Here is an 11824-nt window from a genome sequence, read left to right on the forward strand (position 1 = left end):
TATATATATATATATATATATATATATTTTTTTTTTTTTTGTTTTTTTACAAAGACTGGTTATAATCTGTGTTATTAAAAGATCTACAGTAATCCCTGTAAATTGGACATCCCGGTTTGTTTTGTTTTATTTTGAAGGCCTGACTTTACTAAGTACAGGATGTGTTAGGCGATCGTACCGGAAGTTGTACTGCTCCGGCAGATTAGATTTTTCATGAAACTTAAAATATGGGAAACTCAAAAAAGAAGGGGAAATAAAGTGGTTTACAAGTAAAAAAAAAAAAAAAGGGGGGGAGGTTTGACAGGTATGTTTTACTATACAGTACTACGGATTACCTTCTATTTCACAGACATTGCGACGTCATATCCGGTCCCTTTGATCTCAGACGGCGAGGTAGTATGGCTGACACGAGTGTGGTGGAGACGTTGCTTCAGCTCGTTGAGAAGGTGGACGACGGCGTGGACAGCCTAAATGTGGCGTCTAGCCTCGGAGTGGACCACCAGGTCGTCGTGGGAGCCGTGAAGAGTCTGCAGGCTCTCGGCGAAGTGAGTTTTCCCGGTGTTTGTGGCACCGGAAGTCAAGTTGTGACAGGCAACATTGTCCGGACTGATGCAATGAGGACAGCAGACGGGTTAAGTGAGTTGCTGTCAGGCAGGTTTATTAAGATGTCTTGTATCAACCAGCATTTTTATCCTTTGGAGTCGTATTCATTCCGCACAAAAATCAATGCTAGAGGCACTTACCGATTTTAGTGGAATTTATATTAGTAATGGGGCAACAAATAAAGACCACCAATATCATATTTTTCTCACTTAAAGCGCAATTGTAACGACACAGTGTTACAAATACAAAAATCTGAACACCCTCTAAAGACCTGTAATATAAATATTAAATTCCAAACAACAAACCCTGGTGTACAAAGTGTGGCCCGGGGGCCATTTTTCAATGTCATATGAAGGCAAATCATCATACTTCCATGCTTTCTGGCATTTAGATCATCTCAGCTGAGTTGCGTTCCTCCAAACACTGGGAGCTGACAGTTGAGGGCAAAGAAATTGCTGAGCAAGGCAGTCATGAAGCCCGGGTCTTCAACTCCATCCCGCTGGAGGGTCTGGCACAAAGTGACCTAATGGTGAGTGTGACAGATGGTTAGTCACATCATTACACATTCATCTGTTCATATAGTTGGTCATTTTAAAGCGTGAAAAGACATTTCTCACTCTGTGTCTCTTGTCTGTAGAACTTGTCCTTCGGAAAGATTGGCTTCAGCAAAGCCATGTCCAACAAGTGGATCCGATTGGACAAAGGACATGAAGGCGGCCCCAGAATATTCAGAACCGTATGTGTTTTGTTACATTCGATTGATCCAGAGGATGTGTTTAATTGTGTGGTTCTGTTTTGATTTCACAGATGGAGAACATAGAGGACCAGGTGAGAGAGAAACTGCTTCTGGTTCAAAAAGGGGACGCCACAAACCTGGAAGAGAAAGAAAAGAACGAGCTGAAGAAGCGCAAACTTCTCACTGAGGTGTAAGTGATACCGGGGTTCCTTTTGTGCCACAAGGTGGCAGCAGAGGTCCCCATTTTGTAGCTTTTTGTATGATAGTTTTTTTCATAAAAGTTCTTGAGAAAACTGTTCGAGTGGTAAAACAGATCAAACTTAACATGAGACTGCAGTGTTTTCGTCAAGCATTGAGATTTAGCACAGTTTTACAGTCCTTGAACACACCACAGTTGTTGTGAGGTGCAAAAGTGAAACTTGTATATATGCATATATGTGTTTTAATAAGTATGTGAGGCATATTGCAGCAAGGAGGATAGGGTTCCGCTACTGAATGTACAGTAATCCCTTGCCACTTGGTGCTTCAAATTTTGCGGCTTCACTCCAAAATATATTAATAATTTGCTCTTTTTGCTGGTCAAATATGGCCTATTATTTACAAAAGTACATAAGTATACAATTTTAGCCTAAATGAAGCATTTTAACATCAAAATGACTGAATGAACTAATATAAGGCATTAAGAAGGTGCATTCAAGTAATGTTACTGTAATGTTCAGGGAGAGAGAGACAAGCACCAGTCTTGATTGCCGGAACAACAGGATATTATTACATGTTTGAATTATCTCACAATAGGCACAGTATAGTAGCACAGTATGACTATAGGGGTTATTTCATATCTGGAGGACTCTAATGAATTAAAATGTATTTGGGAGGTCATAAACATTACAACAATATTCCATTTATAATAAGGAGTCCTACTTCAGATTACTGTAATGTAATAATTCCAAGTTACTCTGATTGCAAATGTTGAAATGAAATCGTAGGAGAAAGTTGGTCATGCAAGCTCATCTGAGTGTCCTGGTTTTAATCACTGTCTTCAGGACGGTAAAGTCCTACTGGATCGCAAAAGGAACCTCCTTCAGCACCACTGTCACCAAACAGGAGACGGAGCTCACACCCGACATGATTGCCACGTGAGTCCAACTTGTGTTTTAATTAGACATTTTAAAAATGCTGTTCTACCGGAATACGGTTTGAACAAAACTTTAAAATCCGTCTGGGTCTGCTCTGATGTGTCAGTCAGTGACAGTGTGCAGAGTTTCAGACAGTGGACGCAGAGAAGCCTCCGCTCATCACAAGGGGACACGTCCAAAGATGAGGACAATGTCCTAAAGGCAGGGCGGCACAAAGCCATACAGGATGACATTTTTTAATTGATTTAAAGGCCCATTATTGCAGGAACATGTTCAAGCTAACAAGTGCAAAAGGACATCTCATTGTAGTCTACCTTTAAACATGTGGAATTATATTATTTACTTGGACTATCTCTCTAGTGTGTGTGCTCTCTAATCCAATGCATTGCACTGTAGCGGCAGTTGGAAAGAGAAAAACTTCAAACCGTACAACTTTGAGGCAATGGGTGTGGCTCCAGACAGCGGACACCTGCATCCGTTGATGAAAGTGCGAACGCAGTTCAGACAGATCTTCCTGGAGATGGGGTGAGTTGCTTCTATGAAGGGATCAGGAGAACTTACCTGACCACAACGGTGTGTGTGTGTTTAGTTTCACAGAGATGCCAACCAACAACTTCATAGAGAGCTCCTTCTGGAACTTTGACTCCCTCTTTCAGCCGCAGCAGCACCCGGCTAGAGACCAGCATGACACCTTCTTCCTGTCAGGTGAGTGTGTTGGACATTTTTTTTTTTTTTTTCATAAGTAATTTTACTCCATTGATTTTTAGACCCTGCACTTGCCCGTGAGTTGCCACAAGACTACTTGGAGAGAGTGAAGAGGGTCCACACAGAGGGGGGGTTCGGTTCACAAGGGTGAGACAATCCCATGATCACATAATGAGACTCATCAAGGGCGTCTTATTATGTAGTAAAAAGTTAAAATATTCAGGGTGCACCTTGGACTAATGACCAGTCAATCACAGTGCTCACTCGCGTACAGTCGCCCCTCGCCACATTTCGGTTCGAATATCGCTCCCTCACTTAATTGCATTTTTTGAAAAATTAATGAATTAAGAAATGGCTGCTATTAAGTGGTTGACTATAAGATATGCCTTTATTCGTCCCACAAGCAAAAGTAAGGTACAAAAGCACACAAGAGCACAGAAAGTGCAAAATCATTGCATGGTTATTGCACACTTATTGTAACAGGGATTTTGGAGGGTGGCCCATTATTTGTCAAAAAATATTGAAAGACCAATTATTGTGGTCACACAATACACAAAACATTGATAATACATGACATGACATAACATTACTGTCACACTGCATGTAGTCACAGCATGTCTGACAGGATAGAGTGAAATAAAGTTTTCCTCCCATTCCGTGTGGAAGTGGTAAGTTTTTGGATTCTACCTTTTACCTTTCAAGTTTAGAATAAATAGATTTGAGGCAAGTTAACTCACTATCATACCATGCTTAAAGCTGTGGCCTTCTCTTGTGTGCCTCCAGTGGACCCCTGCCCTGAGTATTAGCAATATGGTGTAAACAAAGAAAATAGGAGTGCAAAGGTGACTACAGCGGTGTCATTTCATGTCTCTAGTAATGGTTAAAAAGCATATTTAGAAAGTCATGAACAGGTTTTTTATGAAAATTAATTCATTTTCTAGTGCTGGAGCCTATCCCAGCTGTCTTTTGGTGAGAGGCGGGGTACACCCTGGACTGGCCAGCCAATCACAGGGCACATATAGACAAACAACCATTCACACTCACATTCATACCTATGGACAATTTGGAGTCGCCAATTAACCTAGCATGTTTTTGGAATATGGGAGGAATCCGGAGTACCCAGAGAAAACCCATGCATGCACGGGGAGAACATGCAAACTCCACACAGAGATGGCTGAGGGTGGAATCGAACTTGGGTCTCCTAGCTGTGTGCCCTGCCCACTAACCACTTGTGTGCCGTCCAGCCTGTTTTTATGAAAATATTCAATTTATTAATATTGAATCCTATGTCGCTGTCTGGTCTGGAAGCAATTAACTGCAGTAAGCAAAAGATGACTGTACCTACATCAAGTTGCTCCTCCCCCTGCTGATTGTGATGTGCATCTCCAAAAAAATCTATTGTCGCGTTTCAGCATGTACACCATAAAGCCTGTGATTGGTTGGTGTGTTGTACATTTCCTGTGGTTATATGTCCCCACATGCTCCTCAAATTTGAGATCAATGTTTATAATAGAAATGCATATATATGTTTTGACTCCACACACAAACGTCCATTCATCTTGCTTTGAGTCAACTAACCACCACTCCCATTTTATTGCCTCCTATAAATGCTCCTCAGGTACAAATACGACTGGAAGATTGAGGAAGCACAGAAGAACATCCTTCGTACGCACACCACAGCAGTCAGCGCACGCATGCTGTATAAACTTGCACAACAGGTGAGCTGTAGAGTTAAGGGAATAATAAGCTTGTTGATTTTTTCTTTAACTAAACACTTAAGAGTTGAAAATGGGTGTATGCAGAAGAATATGGAGAGCTTTTATTACTGCAGTACACCTTAACACTGAACCTGAAGGTATCCCATGCCAAACATCTGACCTCACTAATACCGTTGGCACACTCGGTTTCCTGGAAAGCCTTCTGAGGGGAACAGGGATTTTGTGTCTTTGCGTCCGTGTGTGTATGTGTTCCACTTATTCCTTTTTTTTTCCACCAGGAGAAATTCACCCCCGTCAAGTACTTCTCCATCGACCGGGTGTTCAGGAATGAGACTTTAGATGCCACCCATCTAGCCGAGTTCCACCAGATAGAAGGCGTGGTGGCGGACTACAGGCTCACTCTAGGGGACCTCATGGGCATCCTGCATCAGTTCTTCACCAAGCTGGGTTAGAATGTACACAAACATCATGAAATCATGTGTCCAGTATGTAGTGGTGGCAACACTCCCGCCAGTTGTACCATTTAACTACTTATGCTAACATTACATGTACATGGTCATGTTAACTAGCTTCATATAGGTTCACATAAAATATAAAAGTTAAAAATATATATAAAATATAAAAATATTAAATATATATTATAAAATTATAATTAAAATTATGATTAAAAATTATAATTATACAAATATAAAAGTTCATATAAAATACTAAACCATTATTATCAATATAACACACATTGACTAAGTGTAAGTAATACACAGTTTGTTCCATACAAAAAAATATCAAAATATAGTAGATGTTTTCATTGACAATAAAATGATAAGAGTAGAGTTCGAGAGTCTGCTTTTTTGGTTGTGGATGTTCAGATCTTAACTTTTGTCTTCCAGGAATCACAAAGCTACGTTTCAAACCCGCATACAACCCCTACACAGAGCCCAGTATGGAGGTGTTCAGCTATCATGAAGGTTTAAACACACAAATACACACTTTAGCCGACATAAATGCTGGTCTACCACCTCACGTATTGTCAAAAATAGATGCTTTTTTTCATAGCTGTGTGTGATGTTTCTATGTACATACAGGTCTAAAAAAGTGGGTGGAAGTGGGGAACTCTGGCGTCTTCAGACCAGAGATGCTGCTACCGATGGGCCTCCCTGAGGATGTATCGGTTATTGCATGGGGGCTTTCTCTGGAAAGGTAAACACACAAAAGAATTAGGTGTACCAGAATCCTCAGTTGGCATTTTCAATGATTATTAGTTGCTTCTTAGTTGGTAGACATAACCGTGGTGTTTCCTTAAGCCTCTAATTGGCTTAAGGGGAACTCAGTGAACATGCATGATTTTATTTCTGTTTAGTTTCTGATTACAGTACAGTACACACCTCACATTTCAGCAATTATATGATTATGTATAATTGATTGTAAGGTTCTCTTAATAGTTTTTAAATGTCTTAGGGGTTGTGGGCCTTCTTATCTTTCTGAATTGCTTTTAAGTTATGAACTCTCGCAGACCCTCGGGTCCTCCGACACCGGCCTGTTATATATTCCCAGAGTTAAAACAAGAACACACGGTGAGGGATCTTTCCAGTTTTATGGCCCCGTCTGTGGAACAGCCTGCCGGAGGACCTGAAGGCCGTAGAGAACGTTGCGATTTAAAAAAAAAATAGGCTCAAGACCCACCTATTTAATTTGGCTTTTAACTCATAAGTATACTCTATATATACATATAAAAGTATACACTTTTTTTTCTATATATACACATATATACTATATATATACTATATACGTGTCTTGCTGTTGTCTTTCTTTTTTAACATGTAAAGCACTTTGTGCTACATTCTATGTATGAAAAGTGCTCTACAAAGAAAGATTGATTGATGTATTCTCATGAGATCGTAATATAGAAGAGAAACAGGAATATGACCGAGTAGTCAGTGTATGGATTTCATGTGCCTGTCGTTCAAACATGCCAGCAGGTCAGCAACCATCTGCTCTTCCTTCAGCCGTAACTCAGCCAGCCTTGTCTTATGTCATTGCAGACCCACCATGATCAAATACGGCATAAACAACATCAGAGAGCTGGTGGGACACAAGATCAACCTACAGATGGTCTACGACAGCCCCATTTGTCGACTCGAGTCCTGAGTTTGGTACAGCTCTTTTTTTTTTTTATAGACCTCGGGACACCTTCATGGCTGCCATTGTTGCTATAATTAAGTACACTTCTATTAACAGGCTTTTGAAATCATGTAAGAGGCTGTTTCTGTTTCAGTCTCTAATACTGACACCCTCCTTTGTTACAAAAACACATAACTCGGATTGTACTGGGAAAATCACTGTTTCTTTTTCAACGGTAAAATAAACTGTCCATATTGTAATGCTCTTATGCTTGTCTCATGTAGGTAATTTGGAAGATAATCTCGTACAACTAATCAGAAGTGATATGTTAGCCATCAAAACATGATAAGCTCATGAAAATGGTCAATATGTTCATAAATAGACAAAAAGCTTCCATCTTCTAATGTTAAAAGTACAGTAATCCCTCGTTTATCACAGTTGCTTGGTTCCAGACCGGACCGTGAAGTAGGATTCATCATTATAGAGAATATTTTGATAGTTTGATAGAGTATAGAACCCTTGTTTATGACCTTCCTGTATGGTTTTTAATGTCAGTAGACCTTTCCAGGCATGAAATGACACCCATAGTCAATTCTACAAATTACCCAATATAGTAGAATTGATAAGAGTAAACTAAGACAAGAATTGTGCTTGAGTGTTGCTGTAAATGTGGAAAGCTGAGTAGGGGGAGGACAGGATTTATTGATATATTTTTGAAACACAGCAGTAATCAAATATATTTAAAAAAAAACTTTAGTACTGTATTTTTCTTGAAAAGAACAGCAGCAAAATGTTGAAATTGTTTGTGTTACTAGTATGTGTTCTAGGTTCATGAATGCTTAAAAAAAGCATGGTTACAAATTAGGCTTAAATCATTACCCTGATGAACGGTCACAAATCTCCCACACTGGAGCTGTTCTACTTGCAGTTATTTGGACTGATATAATATGTATGTTCCATGACAGGCCTTTCATACCAGCCGGGGGAACTCCAGGAGAGTGTTCCCTGCACACTAAAAGACTCCAGGATTAAGTCTTGTGTACAAGCGGACTCCTTGGAACTCCCTAAGTCTTCGCCTTAATCTTAATCCCTTCACTGTCTTGAAATAACGTTTTAGTGAAGTGTGTGAGGCGGGCCAGCTGGTCACTTTACAGGTTTGGACGGCAGCCTGACTTGACGTGCAGACTGGATTCAAAGGTAAACCCTAATAGGAAGTCTGGACTGTACAGTAACAAATGGGTGACACCAAAAAATACGACATCCGACGCGAGTCAATTGTGTAAAATATTGGTTTAATGTGATGCTGCCTGCACAAATATGGCAACAACACGAATGGTTACCAGCAGTAATAGCGTAATACACAAAGGAATGAATGGTTAATCAAATAATGAATATACCAGTATGTCTTTTCAACCCATTATAATGTAAACTCAGGCACACAGATATTTATATTATAATCCTCCTCTTCGTTCTTGTCTTCTTCACTGACTGCTTCCAAGTTTTCGTCAAAACGTGAGTCTCAAGTCACGTTACATTATTCACAGAAACCTTTGCAAATTTAACAGAAGCGCACAGCGGGTTCATGTCTGCACATGTCCTTTGCACACATTGCATGCAAATTGAATTTATCTCTTGCACAACATCCCCCTCAATTATTCATTTTTATTTAATGTCAAAGTCATTTTACCGGGGAGTCCATTCCCCCGCATTGCTTCTTCAAGGTTCATGGTCTTATTAGTCTTCATTGCAAATGCTGTTCTCCGGGGTCGGGGAAGGCTGGCGAGTTCTGATGACTTGTCGGGCTGTGCGGGTGTGGAAAAAAAGAGGGGATGTAGGGAATGGCGGCCAGTAACAGAGGGCTGGTCTGGGGGCTGTCTTCGGGCGGTAGAGGGATGACCACGTCATCCTGGTCCCACACGTGGAAGGCGTTGTGAGCGAAGGGGTGCGGTGGGTGACTGGCTGTGGGCTGTGTGTTGTTCTGGTCCTTGTTCTCGTTGCCAAGTGGACCCAGCATGCAATCTGAGAACGATTTAGCATCAGAAAAGAGTGAAAAGTTCGGCGTTTTTCCATCAGACACTTAACTGCCAGCTTCATCCGCAGTGTTACCCATGCATTCATTTATTTGTGGCGGCCTGGCAAGAATGAATTCAAATTAACGTTCGATTTAAGAATGAAGAGTTAGCACTTATTGGACTTTCTGTCATCCGTGAATGGACCAATGCAGTCTGACAGAAAGATCTCCTGTTCCATCAATGTTGCCAATGCGGGATCTCTGGGTTAAAGAGGCTTTTAAGTGTGAACCAGGACAGCTTCAGTAAACCTTGGCATACATTATAAGTCTATGTAACTCTACATCAGGCGTGTCCAACTCCTTGAAATATATATTGTATAATATTGCGCTTGCAAAATCATAACAGATTTGCACTTTTGGTGGTGTTAGTATGCTAACAGTTAGCATTTTAGCAATTTTATACACATCTGAATGCAAATACACTTTCCATACTTAGTGCTATGTTACTAGTTTAGCAAATAGCTTTCTATTAAATCGTATACAATCATGCAGAGCTGCACTTTTGGTGGTGTTAGCATGCTAGCCATTTCATTCATGTCTAAATGCAAATACACTTTCAGTACTTAGAGCCATGTTACTGGTTTAGCAAAAAGCTTTCTATTAAATCGTATACATTTACCTTGCATCATTCAACATCATGACAGAACTGCATTTTTGGTGGTGTTAGCATGCTAACAGTTAGCATTTTAGCAATTTTACACACGTCTGAATGCAAATACACTTTTTATACTTAGTGCTATGTTAGTAGTTTAGCAAATAACTTTCTATTAAATCGTATACATTTACATGGCATGATGCAACATCACGACAGAACTGCACTTTTGGTGGTGTTAGCATTCTAACAGTTAACATTTTAGCCATTTCATTCATGCTGAAGTGCAAATACACTTTCAGTACTAAGAGCCATGTTAGTAGTTTAGCAAATAGCTTCATATATATATATAGCTTCAAATCATATACAATTTCATGGCATGATGCAACATCACAACAGAACTGCAGTTTTGGTGGTGTTAGCATGCTAACAGTTAGCATTTTTGCAATTTTACACACATCTGAATGCAAATACACTTTCAATACTTAGTGCTATGTTGGTAGTTTAGCAAATAGCTTTCTATTAAATCGTATACATTTATGTTGCATCATTCAACATTCACGACAGAACTGCACTTTTGGTGGTGTTAGCATTCTAACAGTTAGCATTTTAGCCATTTCATTCATGTCTAAATGCAAATACACTTTCAGTACTTGGTGCCATGTTACTAGTTTAGCAAATAGCTTCATATTAAATCGTATACAATTACATGGCATGATGCAAGTTTCGGTGGTGTTAGCATGCTAACAGTTAGCATTATAGCCATTTTATGCACATCTGAATGTAAATACGTACATGGCATGATGTAAGGACACTATAGAACTACCTTAACACTTTCAATACTTAACTGTTTGCTATTTTACTCATGTCAAAAATGTATATCTTGATAGGTGCTAGCATTTTAAGGTAGCATTTTAGCTATTTCACTTGTGTCTAAATGCAAATACATTACCATCATGTAGAAACACTAGAACTGTCGTGGTACTTGGACAACTTAGCTTGCTAACTGTTAGCATGATAGCATTTTAGCTATTTTAGACAAGTCAAAATGCTAAAATAGATGACCTGATGGCACTATGAAAATGCTGATAGTGTGCACGTAAATGCCATGTTAATGTCATGTATATTTTTATTTTTTTCATCTATTTATGCCATCTATTTATATCACATAGAGTCTAATGAGATCTTATACAAGACTTTAATATTTGATATTCATTTTAAAAGCTAAAATATTACTGTTACATTACAGCAAAGTATAGAAACTAGTATAGAAAAAGTCAGTTCAACATTTAATTATCATTTGTGTGATTTGATTTCACTAAATGTTGGACTTTCCTTTGACTAGTTTCAAGAAGAATCATACCTGCGATGTCAATGGCCAGATCCTTGATGAGATGACCAATGATGGCATAGGCAACTCCGACCACCACCAGGGCCGCCATGAGCAGGTAGAGCACCGCCTTGGGCAAGGGGATCAGGTCCTTCGAGATGGGCTTGTACTGCTTGTAGAGTGGGTCCTCTATGGAGGTGGAATAGGGATACGCATGGGCTTCGTCAGTGGAGTTCCACACGGTGAAATTATATCCATTCATGGCTACCGTGGAAAGAGTTTTAAAAAAAAAATTTGGTCACTCAATTATGGAGCATTCTCATAAAGAATCGATGCTCCTTCCATGTGGGAGTCCCACAAAAATGTCCAGTCAGTTCATGAAGTGGCACTGCAAGTACAAAGCAGTGTGTAGCAACTGTCATTGGATTTAAAAAAATCAAGATATTTCATAAAAGATGTCTCACCTTCTGTTAGAGGTCCAGTGAGGAGGTTGGGGCTGCTCAAGCCGGCAGAGGCACTGAGTGATCGGCTCTCTCCTCATGTCGTCAGCACGCCTCTGCTCACCACAGGCTTATGTTGCCCTTAATTCCCTCAAGTTAGCCAGAAGCTGCTGGCTGGGGAGCCTTTTCTGTTTGGAACTACACGTTTAACCCCTTCCCTCCTGACCAATACAAAAAAACCTCATTGAACCTGTATTAGATGCAACAAAACCATGTTAGGTTAACTAACATTTGCACACTTCAGCATTGCTTAGTGAAATGAAATCACACAAATTGAACTGACTTCTTTTCTATACTAGTTTGACTTTGCTGTAA

The 11824-nt window shown here is 39.8% G+C and overlaps 1 protein-coding gene across 1 annotated transcript; it reads left to right on the forward strand.

The window, feature by feature from the left end:
• The first annotated feature begins 350 nt into the window (after positions 1-350).
• Positions 351-11276, forward strand: farsa (phenylalanyl-tRNA synthetase subunit alpha). The gene is made up of 14 exons (XM_058050121.1): positions 351-545; positions 995-1132; positions 1241-1339; positions 1411-1529; positions 2383-2475; positions 2872-3000; positions 3065-3180; positions 3243-3327; positions 4799-4898; positions 5177-5345; positions 5786-5863; positions 5981-6095; positions 6938-8213; positions 11025-11276. Exons 1-13 carry the CDS (start codon positions 399-401, stop codon positions 7041-7043), a joined length of 1494 nt encoding a protein of 497 aa, XP_057906104.1. The 5' UTR covers positions 351-398; the 3' UTR covers positions 7044-8213; positions 11025-11276.
• The last annotated feature ends 548 nt before the right edge of the window (positions 11277-11824 follow it).

The sequence above is a fragment of the Doryrhamphus excisus genome, chromosome 15, assembly GCF_030265055.1.
Source record: "Doryrhamphus excisus isolate RoL2022-K1 chromosome 15, RoL_Dexc_1.0, whole genome shotgun sequence".
NCBI lineage: Eukaryota > Metazoa > Chordata > Actinopteri > Syngnathiformes > Syngnathidae > Doryrhamphus > Doryrhamphus excisus.

Bases quoted from the DNA above. Each gene is read 5' to 3' on its own strand.
- farsa (XM_058050121.1), top strand. From the start codon at position 399: ATGGCTGACACGAGTGTGGTGGAGACGTTGCTTCAGCTCGTTGAGAAG. The intron at 1,340-1,410 runs GTATGTGTTTTG...TTGATTTCACAG, and splicing joins GCCCCAGAATATTCAGAACC to ATGGAGAACATAGAGGACCA. The intron at 4,899-5,176 runs GTGAGCTGTAGA...TTTTTCCACCAG, and splicing joins TGTATAAACTTGCACAACAG to GAGAAATTCACCCCCGTCAA.